The sequence below is a fragment of the Pinus tabuliformis genome, chromosome 8, assembly GCF_031772625.1.
Source record: "Pinus tabuliformis cultivar Carrire ecotype Pingquan chromosome 8, CPIR1, whole genome shotgun sequence".
NCBI lineage: Eukaryota > Viridiplantae > Streptophyta > Pinopsida > Pinales > Pinaceae > Pinus > Pinus tabuliformis.
The window spans coordinates 1437295246-1437312751 of NC_142294.1; the positions used below are offsets into that span (position 1 = coordinate 1437295246).

Consider the following 17506-nt stretch of genomic DNA (forward strand, 5'->3'; position numbering starts at 1 on the left):
AGGGTTAGCCTTTCCCCTCCCCTTGCCCACACCTTGGGTCGGGCTTGAAATGATGCCCCAGAGGTTGATGTAGCTAAAAAGAAAAGTAAAAACATAATTGGCCACATCCAATAGGAAAATGTACGACAAAATGCAAAAGATGGTCGGGACAAACACATTTAACATGTGGGAAAAACCCAGTACATGAGCTCTACCCTATTATCATGGCCATCACCCTAGTTCCTACAGGCCCTAGATGATCCTTCTTTATCATTCAGGAACCCATGATTGTCCCAACCCCTGGCGGGCAATGAACGCCCTACCTTAAAGGGGATATCCACTGCTCTACCTTACACATCATGCCCTTATCCCTGTAGCCTTGAGCAGTTAATCAAAGAAAAATCATAAAAGGCAAAAGGCATATAATTAAGGGTGTAAAAATCAAGGTCGAGGCACCTCATGCACCACGATTACTCCCTCCTATACATTATATACCCAAGTGTGGGCTTCCCTTTTATTAGCTACCCTTGTACCCCAGCATGTGGCCTAGGGCTGCCCCTTTCAACTCTTTATCACATGCCACCACCCTTTGAAGGATGTACCTTGGACATACGATCTCCTTTAAAAGTAGAGACTGCCTAATATGACATTTAGTTAACTCCATTTGGAACTTAGAGACATTAGCACATGCCAAAACCCATTATGGAAGGGCATGCCATTATGAAGTGCCCACCTGTTGTCCATGGTTTGTAAGCTCTTTAACTCGATTTCCTTTAATGACTTGTTGTACTGGAAGGCTAGGGGATGCATTGGATCTTATGCAGGATCGCAGATGGTCTCCATTTTGGGTTTGGTCTCCCTATACAGGGTTGTAAGCCCCATAGGGCTACATTGGCACATGTAGGGTGTGTGTTGAGAGCCATGGGCCTCCATAGCAGTAGACAACACTCAATGGATCTCCGGAGATGTTCAGAGATTGCTCGAGAATCACCTATTGGACAAGGAAGATGCACCTGGTTCACCATGCCTAATCGACCCTAGAGTTATACCATGCACTTGGCAGATGATCTAGGACTTGTATGCTAATGTGGCATCACTTACACCATCATCTGAGCCCTTACAAATGGTCTATAGGCATCTTTGATCTACTTGGAGATCCATGAGGTTACTTGTATGCCCTCACACCCATAGGGAGCACCACAGGTTTACTATTTGAAGAACAAGGGGCCAACCCCTTGTCCACTACTTTTGGTAGTCTTATTCATCATTATGGCACTTATGGACTTCATTAGGCTTCTTAGAAGGCCCAACGACAAGTATTATTGATCATTCAACCTCTTGAGAGGCTTATTCTTTTGTTTATGAGCTAGTTTGGTGGGCTTGTCACCAAAAGTTAGTTGTTTTGCACATTATTTTATTTTAGGGGCTAATGTAGGCCCAAGATGTTAAATCAAACTCATTAAAAGTGTATATACAGAAGTGATGAGGATTCATTTTAGCATCATCACTTGGATTTGGAACTAGTATCTCTTTAGAGATTTTTGCTATCCTTCTTGGAGGACAAATTTTTGGAGCATGGAATGAATTTTGATGTTTGGATAATTTTCATATGTCTTGGAGCTTCTTGATGGCAAGTTTTTGGATGGTTAGATATATTCTTATACAAGTAAATACATTTTAATGCTATTCTTTCTTTCTAATTTTGTCACATATATTGTTGCTCGGATTTTGCTATACTAGGGCTTATTTGCTGCATCTCTTATGCAAAGTTGTGGAAATTTTGTTTTTGGATAGTGAATGCTTCATGTAGGCCATGTATAATGAATGAATGTTCCATGGGATGTTTCATTACTGAAATTCATCTTGGCAGGCCATTTATCTTGCAAAACAAAGTATAAAGTTTTTGAAGATGCTTTTGCTACTGCCCTAGTGCCAGGAGAAGTTGTCTTTAAGGCCTCCTTGACCTAGAAAATTCAAAGGTCTATAGTCATAATTCTACCTGACTACAATCTCTCCACCCAAAGGTGATCACCTTAAACCTATTTTCCTTCGCCTCTTTCCTCTTCTCTAGGTCTTATCCTCTAGTTCACCTAGGGCATCAATTATCTCATGATCTAGCCATCCAAATACTTCGATTTTTGCCTGCAACTGCGCTGGTGTGTCCTCAAGAAGTCCTCCAAATTTCATGAGATTCCGATAATGGGATCTTGAGATATCGCAAGCCCTAGCTCAAAGACCAATTCTTGCCCTTGGTTTCCCTTAGGCTAGAAACCTCACTGGGACCCTTGCATTCCCTTCCATTGAAAATTCATTCCATGATCCCTTTCCCATCCCTAAGTAGGTCAAAAATATCATTGGTTGCTAAATTCTTTCCTCTTGACCTAACCTGGGTCCACTTGGTCCCGTGTGGTCTCATATCTTATCAAAGTCAACTCTTCAAAAACCACTTGGGAAACAAAGTTCCACAAAGTTTTTAGGGTTTAGGAATCTCCTTTACAAGTCACATTCCCTAAGCCAAGCCCTCAAATCCCTATTCCCCTAACCTCCAGAAACTTGTACTTTGCTTAAAAGGCAAGCAAGTCCCACTCTTGAGTCTCTCCCAGCAAAGGGTTATCGAGATCACTTCACATCCATCTTAGTTGATCTATCCTTCATACGTGATTCCAGGGTTGCGGGGGAGCGCGCTCCCGACCTAAAAAATTCGCTCCCTGGTTTTTTTGGGAGCGATGCAGGGAGCGTTGCTCTCGTCGCTCCGGGAACGATTTTTCCAACTAGGGAATAGTTGGGGAGCAAGCTCCTGACCGCTCCCGGGTTGGAAAAATTGCTCCCGTCCGGCAGAGAGCGACACCCGCGCAAGAGGGAGAGGCGACGCCAGCGTGGAGAGAAGGAAGGGGAGGGGAGGGAAAAAAAGGGAGGGAGGGTAGGGTAGGGCGGCAATAAATAAACCCTCCCCCTCTCATTATTCATTTCATTCTAAATTTCTAAGTGTGAGAGAATGAGAGAGAGCAAGAGAGTGAGAGAGAGCAAGAGAGAATTTGGAGCAAGGAGAGGCATCCAAGGGGAGATTGAAGAGCTTGCAAGGGGAGATTGGAGGCCAAAGAGGTAGGATCTACACTCTAATCTACCAATTTTTTTTTTTATGTTCATTCCTGAATAAATAAATAAATAATTTTTTCTCTATTTCCCATTCCATTTTTTGTAGATTCAAAACTTCAAATTTCAAACATCATGGTTATATTGCTTGGCATTTTCTTCTTCTTGGTTCCTTTTTTGGTTATTATGGTGTTGGAGAGTAGAAAAAGGAGGGTTGAAAATGAAGAAGGGGATGAAGAAGTGGGTTATAGTGGATTTGATGAAAACCCCGAGAGGAGTACCTTGGTGAGGAGGAGCTGGAGGAGAGTGAACATGAGTCAGCTCAAAAAACTAAACAAGACCAAACCCCATTGTGGAAATATGTTAATAGGCCTGAAGCAGGGAAAGGGGGTGGAACCACTAAATTTCACTGCCCCCATTGCAACAATAATTACATAGGTTCATACACCCATGCCAAAAAGCACCTCTGCGAGAAAAGGCCATGGGATGGAGATAAACAAATAGGAATCAAAACTTGTATAGGTGTGTCAGCAGCAGATAGAGCCAAATACATAAGGGAAGAGGAGGAAGCCCAATACAAATCTAAAAAATCAAAGGGTTTTGTTGAACCAAGCTCACAATCACATGCACAAAGAACTCCTTCAGCATCCTCCCATGGCAGTGGATATGGAGGCACAGGGTCACCAAACATCTCTTTAAGGTGTAGAACCATATCAGATTTCATTGATGAAGGGTGTAGGAATGATGTGGATTCAAAAGTTTACAGGTTTCTCTATGCATGTGGGATACCATTCAATGTTCTTCGCTCACCTTATTGGCATGAAATGGTTTCTGCCATAAATGATGCCCCTAAAGGATACAAGAGCCCTAGGTATGACAAGGCTAGAACCGTTGGACTTGATCATGAAAAAGAAAAAATATCACATTCTTTGAGTAGAATGACAAATTCTTGCACTAAGCATGGGGTGTCCATTGTATCTGATGGATGGACGAATGTAAAAGGCAAGCCATTGATAAGTGTTCTTGCTGTGTCTGTTAGTGGTGCCATCTTTCTTTCAGCATATGATTAGTCAGACAAGTTCAAGACCGGCATCAACATTGCAGAACCATTACTTGAAACAATTGACCGTATTGGGCCATACAATGTCATCCAAGTCATCACTGATAATGCTCCTAATTGTAAGGCAGCGAGCCCAATTATTGAGGATAAATACCCCAACATATTTTGGTTTGGGTGCTTGGTTCACACAATGAACCTTTTGATGCATGATATTATTAAGAACAAAAACCAACAATACAAATGGATTGGTGATTTGTACAAGAGAGGCAAAGAAATGATAAAATTTATTACAAAACATAGCAATACCAATGGCCTTTTCTACAGCCACTCAAGATTGGAGTTGTTGAAGATTGCGAAGACTAGATTTGATAGCTATTACCTCACCTTCAGGCGCCTTTTGAAGGTAAGAGAGTCATTGGCTAGCATGGTATCAAGTCCACACTGGCAGGTATTAAAGGAAAGGGCTACAAATGTAGCTGACATGCAAGGCTTTGAATAGGTGGAGGAGACCGCTCTTGATGGTCGGTTTTGGGCACGTGTGAGGCAAGTATTGGAATTCACCAAGCCCATTTATTACATGATTCGGTTTGCAATACAGATAAACCAATGGTTGGGGAGGTGTATGAGCAGATGAATACCATGTTGGGGCAAATAAAAGATATTGTTCAGAAAGATGATCCCAACTTGTATACACTGATTCACAATTGTGTGTGTACACGGTGGGATAAACTTAATGTTCCACTACATGACTTGGCATATATCCTTATGCCAAAATACTACTCTGCATCTTGGTTGGGCCAACCTGCACCAGGGGGTGGGGTTAGGGTCAAACCCCATATAGATGAAGAGGTATCTACAGGATATTTGCAAGCATTAGACAAGTTGATACCTGACAGGGAGGAATGTGCTAATCTACGTCTTGAATTAGGCAGATACTTCAATTGCACTGGTTTGTTTGGTTCCTTCCATGCAATGGAAGATAGAGACAGATTTGATGCTCTCACATGGTGGGAAGCATATGGCGGCTAGGGACTTTTGCCAAAATTGGCAAAAAAGTTCTCTCACAAGTTGTAAATACTTCTTCTGCAGAGAGGTGTTGGAGCACCTACAACTTCATACATAATGTGAGAAGAAACAGACTCAATGAAAATCGGGCAGAAAGCTTGGTTTATGTGCACTACAACTTGAGGTTGTTGAGTCATTACTGTGATCGGGCTTATGAGGATCCAACATATAAAATTTGGGACAACCACCCAGAGGATGATAATTTGGAGGATGGCACTATACATCTTGAAGAACTGGAAGCAGAACTTATGAGAGAGGAAGATGAAGCAACAACCATGCCACCCCCACCATCCAGTAGCAGTGCTTAAGTTCCAAGTCTTATTCCTTTGTTGTCGCTACCTCCATGTACATCCTCACGTGGAGGGCATGTGCCTTCTGGTTCTGGTCGTGGGTCTATGCGGGAGGAGACTCCTAGAAGACCACCACGACCTGCTCAGAAATTAGACATTATTCGTGGTGGCAAGACGAAGATGTAGATGATAGATTTACTTGTCTTTTCTAGTTTCTAGTAGTTTTTATAATTGTTGACTCTTTCATATTTATTATGATATTTTTGTAAACAATATATGACAATTTAAGTTTGAAGTTTGAAGTTGGCAATTATAACTCATTGGTAATGAATTATGAATATGATGCTTTGTGAAAGTTGTTTCATTTCATTTCATTTTATAACATTTCATTTCATGTTAGATATTATTTGTTGTAATGGTTAAACTTAGCTTACAAGTACAACTTTGGTGATCAATGATGATAAATGTTATATATTGAATTTTCAATTTTGAAAGCTTGAAGTTGAAACTTTAAGATTGATGAATCATGATTCACGAGACTCAATATGTTGTATGTTACTAACTTGTGGATGTGGTTGATGAAGATTATAACTTCTAGATGATTATTGTTATATGGTTCAATCTATGTTTTTTTATGTTTTTTATATCTAATTCATCATTCTACATGTTTTTGTTGACATATTTGTATCAAAATATAAAAAATATAAATATATATATATATATATATATATTATATAAAAAATGCTCCGGGATTCGCTCCCAAACTGGGAGGTTCTGAAAATGTCGCTCCCGCACCCGCTCCCAAGTAACCCTGAGTGATTCTCTATATATCAGGTCTCCTCCCATCGGTGAAAGTTTGTAAAGAGTAGGAAGCTTTAGTTGTGGCGACAATGAGCTTTAGCTTCATTGTTGCTCTTGAACTAGCAAGTGCCCCTCTAGGATCCTTGCTAGTTTGAGCGGTAACACCCAGAAAACCTAGAAAAGAATCGGTGTGAAATTTAATAAATAAAATTTAAGGATAACATTAGGGGTTTTAAACATAGGGTTATTAGAAGAGGTATAACTGAACACACGTGTCCTGATATGAGGAATTATGTTCTAAAAGTTGTAGACAAGAGAGAAGAACTGTAATTATGTATATAAAAATATCTATCATATTTAAAACAAGGTAGGGTTTGGGGCTGATGTGCAGGTTAGAGGTGCAGACTATAAAGAACAAATACCTTGCTCTTAAGTCCAGCACCGTCAATCCTAAACAAAGGGGAAAATTACGACTCAGAGAACCAACAGTAGTCCCCCATTACAGGGGTCCATTGGGTCCCTAGTCTATATATATGTTGAAATTGTTGAACTATAGAAATTTTGCTGAAAAGAAATGAGTAAAATGCATTGAAAGTACTTCCACAATAAGGACAAAACATTCCTATTCTTTAAGAACAGAGTAAAGTATTTATACAAATATCTAACAGACGAATGAAGTTCTGAGAGAGCATTAGACTAAATTACCATTTCATTCCAAATTCAAGCCTATAGATTTAATTCAATAACATCGAGGAAACCATTGGAATGGTAGAAGTAAATCCCACAGTTGAAAACTCTAGAAAAGAAAACATTACAAAATAAATTTGACAGGCCTGAGTCTTGAACCCTTGAAGCAGGGCAACAAACTATTGTAAATTATATTTTCAAATAATAATCGTAGAAGAAATTATAACAAAGGGAATGAGCCTGTAACTTTAACAAAAACCTTGCATTAACTATTTCAGTCCCCTGAAACGAAGAATTTTACACAGTATGCAGATATCAGTCTCTTTTGAGCAGAAAGCCTTCATATATATATATATATATACTCAAAAGATACAAGGTAAAGTTGCTACATAAAAGAGGTCTCCTACCCTTATCCTTGTCAATTATAAATGTTACATAAAATAAAAATAGCTTATGGCCAGTGTAAGGCCAGATTACGAAATGAAAACCCTATAAATATAAACATTGTTGTTTCGACACATCAAAGGGATCCGTAGACTGTTGCAATATATCAAACCCTGGTAGAGTGTTTAGGACTAAAAGAGAACCTGTAACCATCGCAAGGGTCCAAGGGAGAAGAATGAATCAACCTCGTACAATTCCTTCCTATAGCTTGTATCAATAACTTTGCTGACTACAAGATGTACCTGCGAGGAGAGGGAAAGTGGGTTAATGGTTTTTCCTTATATTCCTCAGAAAGTTTGATAAAGAAAAAAGAAAACAGAGCCCTGGGCTGGGATTTACCTTACCTAGGTAAAGAATAAGGTTGAGACAAGTCTTATAAAGTTAATAATTATATAGATGTATGCGTATAGTTTGAAGGGCTTTTATAAATATATGTCCAGCATGTAAATATAATTATATGAGAAGAAAAGAGACGGCAAAAAAATAAGGAATTGGGTGCTATGTGAATATAATAAAACTATCTCTGGATTATTACCTACAAAGAGGAAGATACTTCCAGAACATGATATGTCGAGATAACAAGCAAATTCTAAGAATTTGGAATTGCCAATATCTGAAGGAAACGAGTGTACAAATACCCTCTTGTAGTTAATGTTATGTAAAATAAATAAACAGGTCAGGTATTGCTGGATGCCTTAGCAATGAGGAATTTTGGTGATCCATAGTGTAACCTTATGTGACACCAATTGAAATAAGTTAGAGAATACTTACCCTATGAAGAAAAAAAATTAAAAAAACAAAAAGTTGACTAGTTTCTAATATAATTAAAAATTTCATATATTAATATTCTGTAAAAATGGGAGAGATGTTACAGTATGTTCCCTATTGTATCAGTTGTATCCTCCCAAAAAGGGGAGGTGAGGAATCCCCTTGGCGTACCCACATCTTGGAAGTGTGGGGAGCACATCCTACCCTTAGAAACACATCCCCATGTAACACTGATTATGTTTGATTTTACTAGTAGAGTGATTGCATACACAATATTCTCAATAATTGTTATGATAAAATGTGGCATTAGTTCATGTTTGGTTCTTCAGCATGAATAGAGGATAGAATAATAGGGCATCATGTTTTAATTGTGAGATGATTTTAAAATTTTTATGGTTTTATGATAAATGCAACCATTCAGTATACAAATTCTTCTTTTGGTTTTATTCTTGGTAATATGAAAAGCCAATTCCCACTATTGCGTTTCTTGATTAGCAATATAATATTTGACTTGTAAGGAACTGAAAACTAATTTGGAACCTTTTTTCATGTGTCAGGAAGGATTGGAACCAATTCAATTGCAGGTTGAAACAAAATATCATCGTGCCACTCCAGGTGGAACTGGAGGTGTGAAGGCTATAGGCAATTATGCACCAGTAAGAAAAAATTGTAATTGTGAATTTATTCATAACATGGATATCATGTAGTGAATCTTTTGAAGGAATTGACATAGAAGTTTTGAAGCACCAATGTTTGTGTTTGAGGTATAAGACATAGTAGAAAGCCTATAGAAGAAGCTGATAATCAAGCTGTAACTAACATTCTTACATGTAATTCATGGACAATTACAATTTAGTAGCAGAGTAACATTGACCATGACCAATTACCCACTGCCCATGAATGCAATCAACCATCTCAACACATGAAACACAATTCTGCTCATACATTAAATAAATATAGCTGATACATGGCCAGCCACTTAATTCTACAACATTGCCACTTTCCATCCTCTCTTTCCCTCTCAACCTTGCACAGCACAAGGAATTTGATCCCCTTCACTGCTAAACTATCCCTCAGGCTATTCCACTTCCCTCTAATGCTATAATGCAACCTAGCCAAGAAAATCTTTGGTGTTGGAAGCCAAGAAATCTCAGCTATAACAATTACAAACACTCATAACCATGGTTATCCTCATACAATCATAATAACTAGACTTATGGCAACAACATACTTTTGGGCACAATGCAATCTCAGCACTAACAACCAGCATACTTGTGTCATCTCAATGTACATGAATTGTCTCACAACGTACCATTATAGTAGCATTCTCTTCTATGGTTTAACATGTCAGCATCCTAGCCTACCAATGGATCTCTCAACATATGTGCATGGTCTATCAACATACTCGAATGGCAACCTCCTCTATGGCTTTTCCCCTATGAGAGAATGAATGAATTATTTTTCCTAAAGGTGGAATGAATCACTTCCTAAGGCTTGCATGAATGTATGACTTGAATGGAGACCATGTGCCCCTCTTCATACAGCTTGAGAAATAAGGATAAGAAAAATAATGTAAAGGGATGTGAAAGCTTGGGAGCTAGACACTTGGCAACCTCAATATAATACTAGTTTACTGACTGCTCCCTATTTCACATCTTATTGTTTCATTACGATCATATATAACTCCAAGTGCACCTTTTTATGTTATCATTTTTATTTTATATAAATTCCAAAGTAATAAAACGTAAACAACTTATCCGCTTACTACATACTTACTCTTTACATTCATGCTCATAGCGGGTATTGTGAAAATTCCGCAAACCGGAATCCCTACTGCAGCAACTGATTAAACTTCTCCTATTTGTTAATTACCGAAACAAATTATTTACTGCTTCCTACAACGAATATTAATATCGAAGCTAATACACTGCAGTCGACACCAATTAAATAATATGCCCAAAACAAGAACAGAACAATAGAGAAGATACAACACAAATGACACAACATTTTTTGGACAAATGTCCTCGGAAAAACCCAATGTGGGAAAACCGGTGCAACAGATCTGAGCGTTTTATTTTTATGCAATAGTTTTCTGAATACAACTTTAGATGCCCTCCTGACAATCTAGTTACAGAGAAATAAACAGGCAGAAGAAATTTGTGAGATTACCTCACTCTACCCAGCAAGTTCCCACTGATCCGGCAGCTAAACCAAGGTGTCCCTAACTATTTCTGCGTTGCCTCGGTGTGGGCCCAGCGTTAGCCTCTAAGGCTCTGCGTCAGCTCAACTAGGAATCGATTCGCCTTTTGGAGCAATTTCCATCCCTCCTGGCTCAGAAATGTCAACTCCCTCAGCAAATTCAGACTCTTGCTTGGAGAACTGCATTGCTTCTGCGTGAGCCCTTATGGCTCAATGTCAACCCCTCCTGGGTCTTGTGTTGCCTCCTTCTGGTGTCTCTCTGCCTCTCTGCTGCGTATCCTGGGCTCTGGAGAAGATACCCCAACCCAACTATCTCTGCCCCTCACTGCACAAGCTCACTATCGATATTCTCTCGGCAGCTGCTTTGCTTCAGAAAATCGAACTTCTGAACTTACTCTGTGTGTCTTCCAAGTGACCCTCAAGCTTCCTTAAATAATCTCCTCGTTGACATTCAACGGCCCAGATTAGAAGCTAATCAATGGCTAAGATCATTTCTGCTTGATCCTCGTCTTCTTCTAGAAGTTACACCCACAGTTTATATTAATACCCTTTAATTATTTTATTTTCCTAAGTTTAGACTTAGGTTCCCTTTAAAAATAATTAATTATTTTAATAAAATTGTTTCTGGGTGGAATTTCCCAAAACGCTTTCTAGGTTCTTTGGAATACATGTGCCCAAGCCTCCCTGCAAAATTTGAGAGTTAGATCACATCTGATGCTACTAGAAATCAACACTCCCTCTTAGCGAGGAATGTGCTCTAGCAATGCATCCTGCTGGAGCATCACCTTGTTCTGTAACATCTCCTTCTGCTCTGCTGATGTTTGACGAGCTGCCCACCAACAATTGCGCAAATGTTGCACCTATATTGTTGTTGACCCAGCCACTGTCAACACTGCATTCATACTGCAACTCGCTCTCAATTTCTGCATCCGTGCTGTTGCTGGCATTGCCATTGCCAACTGCTCTTGCACTGCAAACTGCTGCTGCTGCTGCATTAGCAACGGAAAAACATCCCAAATTACTGACCTAACTGTGCTCAGTGTGATACCATGTGAATGTTGGAGCTTGATTGCTGCTAGTCTCTGCGCTGACCCTCTGAATCTACTGCCTTGCTGCTGACCTCTACTCTGTGCCATCTACACTGTTGCCAACTTTGCTCTGCTTTGTTTAGTCTCTGGCACTGCTAGCCGCTGCAACTGTCTTTCCGGCACTCCTCGGCACCATCCAACACTAGTCCATCCTTCTACCACAAAACTGGGCTCCCGTAGCAAGGTATTGATCCAAGAGGTGGAATCCTCAAGGATCCTTCCCATTTGTAGCTCCTTCGAAATATAGCTCCAAATCAACCCACCTCCCTCCTGGAGGTATCTCAGCTATCATGGCAAACTCCTCCTCGATCTTCGCAGGTGTAGCCTTCGGATCGTGCTTCTCATCTTTGTCCTCCTTCTTGAGAGGACATTGTGTTGCGTAGTGACCCATCTCACCACACCTAAAGCACTTTATCTTCGAGACGTCCTTCTTACGTCTCCGCTGCTCCTGCTGCCCCTTCGATGCAAGGGCTACATTCTCCTCCTCCTCCTTGGGCTTTGACCCACTGTTGCTGCTTCCGTCAAGCTTACACTTGACCAAGTCTCTCCTCAGGTCCTCTTGCTTAAGAGTTTCCCACATCTCATCCCAATTCAGCAAAGTCGCCCTGCCCAGGATACTCTGGACAAAGACTTGCCACTCATCTGAGACAGAATTGAGGGCCAGTCTAACCAACTCGGAATCTTGAGGTGTAGACCCCACAGCTAATAACTCATCTCGGGTCTCCTGAAGCTTCGTGAGGAATGGATCCACACGCTCCCCCTTCTGCATCTGAGTAGATCTTAGTTTCTGCTCAAGGTACATCTTCCGCTGCTTGAAAGATCCCTGATACAACATAGTCAATGCATCCTACATCTCCTTAGTAGTCCCTCTGCTAACGATGTGACAAACTACATGATCCTTCACTCTGTCGAGGATCATTCGCTTTGCCTTCGCCATTTTTGCCTTGTACTTCTTCAACGGATCTGCATTTGCAGGCACAACCACCACGTTGTCGACATATGTCTTGAGAGCATGCTCATCTAGAAGGAATGACATTTTCTCCTTCTAGATGACGTAGTTGGATGCCCCATCCAACTTGTCCTAATCTCTCAAGCCACTGGTTTCCATCTCTACCATGAAAATGGTCGAACTGCTCCTCTCTGCTTCTTACTGTTGTTACTCAACCAATAAGAAAATGGACTTCTTGGCGGGAAGTCTACTGAGGAAAGGTTCCCTCACTGTGCTTCTCTTCTCTTCTGACGTCTTTCTGCCTAGAAAAATGGCTAGCAGAAAAACTGCGTCCCACCAGCTCCTCCTTACGCTGAGAATTCAACGCTACTCCCTCTGCCATGGCAAGATTTCGATCTGGAAGCCCTTCTCTCTGTCGACTCACTCAGAGAGAGACTGCCTTGAAATTCTACCCTCCCGGCTTGGACTACGCAAACCTTCTGGGGTTTCGAACTGCTGCCTTCTGCAGCTATTTCGATCTCCCTCTTCTTCTCAGCGTTGGGTTCTTTGGCACTGCTCTTCTTGCTTCACCTGCACTCGCTCTAATACCATGTGAAAATTCCACAAACCGGAATCCCTATTGCAGCAACTGATTAAACTTCTCCTATTTGTTAATTACTGAAACAAATTATTTACTGCTTCCTACAATGAATATCGAAGCTAATACGCTGCAGCCTACACCAATTAAATAATATGCCCAAATCAAGAACAAAATAATAGAGAAAGATACAACACAAATGACAGTATTTTTTGAACAAATGCCCTGGAAAAACCCAATGCGGGAAAACCGGTGCAACAGATCTAAGGGTTTTTATTATTATGTAGTAGTTTTCTGAATACAACTCTGGATGCCCTCCCGACAATCCAGTTATAGAGAAATAAACTGGTAGAAGAAATTTGTGAGATTACCTCACTTTACCCGATAAGTTCCTGCTGATTCGGCAGCTAAACCAATGTGTCCCTGGCTATTTCTGTGCTGCCTCTGCATGGGCCCAACGTTAGCTTCTAAGGCTCTGAGTCAGCTCAATCGGGAATCGATTTGTCTTCTGGAGCAGTTTCCAGCCCTCCCGGCTCAGAAATGTCATCTCCCTTAGCAAATTCGGACTTCTGCTTGGAGAACTACGCTACTTATGCGTGAGCCCTTCTGGCTCAGCGTCAACCCCTCCTGGTTCCTGTGCTGCCTCCTCTGGTGTCTCTCTACTGCGTATCCTGGGCTCTAGAGAAGATACTCCAACCCACTATCCCTGCCCCTCACTGCATAAGCTCACTATCGATATTCTCCCGATAGCTGATCTGCTTCAGAAAATCGAACTTCTGAACTTACTCTGTGTGTCTTCCAAGTGACCCTTAAGCTTCCTTAAATAATCTCCTCGTTGACATTCAACAACCTAGATTAGAAGCTAATCAATGGCTAAGATCATTTCTGCTTGATGCTCGTCTTCTTCTAGAAGTTACACCCACATTTTATATTAATACCCTTTAATTATTTTATTTTCTTAAGTTTAGACTTAGGGCCCCATTAAAAATAATTAATTATTTTAATATCCGATGCTACCAGAAATCAATATGTATTACATTCCTTCCCCCCTTAGAATAACACCATCCTTAATGTTCTTCTTTCTAATAATAGAACAATATCTTCATTCTTCAATTGTTCTAATAAAAATTATCAAGAAAAATATGCTTGTTATAGCCTTCACAAGATTTTTCAACATTGTAATGTGAGTGTGTCTATTCATATTATTGAAATAAGTATGCAATTTTAATCTAATACTTATTTGTATGAATATTTCTTTGCAAGACTTTAGCTCACTATCCTTTCTAACACAACCTTCCTCATCCTAGCAATCATGCCTCATGAATTTTTAATAGCATATTCATTTAAGTTGCCTCTCCCTTCACACACTCACCCTTCTAGGTGTAGGCATCCCTTTCTCTATTAAACGATCCCTTGGGTGATCCATCTTTCCAAAGCCTTCATGTGTAAAAAGAGTGCCAACTTATAGATTATTGCTTCTATGCATTCACTGGTAGAATCTATTCGATTGATAACTTATGGCAATCACTTAGGTCCAATGTCATTATAGTAGCTTTCTTCTTAAGCTTTGTAGCTTTACAATGTTTATCATTTTCCTTTTCTAGGTAGATCCACCATCAACCTATGTCAATGCATAAGCATACAAATATTATGAATCATCTCTATATCTTTTAGCCTAATTATGAAATAGTTCTTATAATTGTCAGATTTCCAAAATATGAAGTTCAACATAATGCTCAATTTCACTTATGTAGGTAGTAGTCCCTATCTTCATTATTGCTTGCTTTCATTGCCATATCCAAGTCATCTCTTTATGTAACTTTGTTCTCCCAATAGATATTTTTTGTATTCCATCAAAACATGGGTGCTTTTTCATACATCATTTCACTACAACATCCACAACAACTCTTGAAATGATCTCAAAACTCATGAATTTATCAACAATGCCATCATTTCAATGTTATGAACATAAATATACATAAAAAAAGTTAAATTTCCATGAAACTTTGCAACTACTTAGATGAATAACTGAAAATAAGGCAACTGAAAGATAAAACCAAATTTACTCTCACCAAGATATAGAGTTTCTTAACAATTTATAAGCAATGGAAAATAATTGAGCGATAAAAACACTATCACAATTGACAGGCTTGTTTACCCAAGAAACCCAAAAGGGAAAACTTGCCTTCTTTGTTGTGGTATTTTATTGATTTTTCTTAAGCAATTGGATCTATTTCAAAGCAATTTGTCTTTGAGAAAGTGTACTGCTTCTTCTCACTAATCTCAGTTGATACAATTGATCTTGGCCTGCCTTGTTCTCTGCGTGATCTCAGCCCTCTAGCATGCAATTGTTCCCCTGTTGAATAGCCTTGGATCACCCTACAAATCCCTTGATCCTGCTCCTATTCTCTTGTGCACTAAAGCCCCTATTTCCTTGCACAAATCCTCCTATTTCCTAGCGCACAAAGGAGCTCCTATTCTTTAGCACAAATCCCTATTTGCTTGCGCACTTGTGATCTCCTATTTCTTAGTACACAAGCTCTCAATTTTGCGCTCTCCACAATCAAAGATTATCTCACAAACTTGTGTAAAATATGTCCCTTTGTCCTCCTCTTTATAGACCCAATTCGAGCATGCAAGGAAGGCCCACTTCACTTTTAGAAGTCGAGTTTTGATAGCAAGTTAACTGAAAGTGATACTCTTTCTCACTCCAATCAACACTTGGAGTCTTAACTCGTACTCCCTTCAATCAAGACTGAATGCTAACTCGCTTTAACTGAATTTTTAACTGCCACCTCGTTCTGTAGTGAAACTGATGAAGACTCCACTTAACTGAAGCTCCTAGTCTATGCATGCTATCTTGATGATCATTCTAGTAAACTGGAAATAAACTCATCCTAACCAAAGTCTAACTCATGAGCTGACACTCATGCTAGAGAAAGACAAATCGAGGTATTCGCTGGCTAAGGCACAAGATAGAAGATCTTTAATCGCTACATTTTCAACACTCCCTCTTAGCAAGGAAGGTACTTCTGGAAGAACCTACTCACCTAGATCTGTCTCCAACACCACCACATTATCTAGATCTGTCTTGTTGGGCTTAATAATGCAGAGTCAAATCTCAGAGTACCCCTTCCTTATCATGCTAGTTCAGGTTCATAACTTCCCACATAGTACAAACTCTATATTTTTGGTTCCAATTCTTATTTTTTGTGCTTATACACAAACGAAAACAGAATAGGATCAAACCATCCACATATGGTGATTCGCGAGGTATTGTGCTCTTTGGTCTTGACTAGATGCATTCATATCCAGACTCATTTAACTTTTACCTAAAATTATTATCTTACATGGTTGATTTGCACTAGTCTGTGGCCTTCAAAAAAGACGTAGCGAGTTTGATTAGTTATGCGAGAAAAAGGTGAAATGTGTTGTCTCAACTCGAGAAAGATGTGAAAATGCAAACAACGAACTGGACTCTAGAATACCTCATGAACGGAGACAAAGAAAAAGATAAAAAATCAAGAAGTGACGCTTTAAATTGGGAAGACATTGTTCTTTCCAATAATAGAACAATGTCTTCACCCCCTAACAAATGGTGAAACCATGGGCCCATTTACCATTCCCACATGTCGTCACATGCTATTGAATGGTAAAAAGTACTTTCCCGATGATATGAGGCAGTCACTGAACCCACTAGCCAAGTAACCCTTAGCAATATGGCCAAGTAAACCCTAAACAAGGGAGCACTCTGAGCCTTGATGCTCACTAGGCCGATCTCCCTAGCTACATTACATGGCTCCCAGTCATTACCTATGACTTGGTCAATACCCTTGACCTAGGGAGAATCTTTTCCCTTTGATGCTACAACATCGACATTCCCTCTCATTGAAGGAGGCATTCTCAACCACTCCAAGCCTATCCTTGAAGTATGCAAACTTCGCCTTGGGTAGAGGCTTTGTAGGAATTTCAGTGACCTACTCGTCTGTAGAAACATATTGGAGCTTCATTACTCCCTTTTGTACGTTGTTACAAATGTATGTAGTGGTACTTGATCTCAAAGCGCTTCGACCTATCATGAAAAACTGGGTTTTCTGAAAGCTTCACACAACTTTTATTGTCACAATATATCATGGTTGGTTCCAACACCTGATCAAACAATCATGCGAGTAGCTTTCGAAGCCACACTACTTCACAACTTGCCAAGGTAGCTGCAATAGACTCAACTTCAACATTGTTGGGTGCGATGGATGTCTGCTTTTGGCTCATCCAAGAGATCACAACAGAACCCAAACTGAAACATCTCGATGTGCTTTTCTTGTCATCTGTACTTCCTGCCTAATTGGAATCTGTGAATCCCTGCAGCTAAACTTCACCATTTGAGACATCTCAATCCATAACTGACTGTATCACATAGATATCTCAATATATGCTTTGCTACTATCTAATGCTCATGCCTCGGTTCCACTTGGAACTGGCTCAGAGTGTTCACTGCAAAGAAAATAT

The 17506-nt window shown here is 39.9% G+C and overlaps 1 protein-coding gene and 1 pseudogene across 7 annotated transcripts in view; one reads left to right on the forward strand and one right to left on the reverse strand.

The window, feature by feature from the left end:
• Positions 1–17506, forward strand: part of LOC149241084 (branched-chain-amino-acid aminotransferase 5, chloroplastic-like) — a 172119-nt gene that overhangs the window by 73762 nt on the left and 80851 nt on the right. For all 6 annotated transcript variants that reach the window (XM_089373868.1, XM_089373869.1, XM_089373870.1 and 3 more), the window contains exon 6: positions 8745–8843. In XM_089373868.1, the coding sequence (XP_089229994.1) occupies positions 8745–8843 (99 nt within the window). The remainder of the gene's footprint in view (positions 1–8744; positions 8844–17506) is intronic.
• LOC149241085 (uncharacterized) overlaps positions 7201–17506 on the reverse strand; it is a 150750-nt pseudogene continuing 140444 nt past the window's right edge. Inside the window, exon 3 of the transcript XR_016246548.1 lies at positions 7201–7661. The product of XR_016246548.1 is annotated as an uncharacterized LOC149241085 (transcript). The remainder of the gene's footprint in view (positions 7662–17506) is intronic.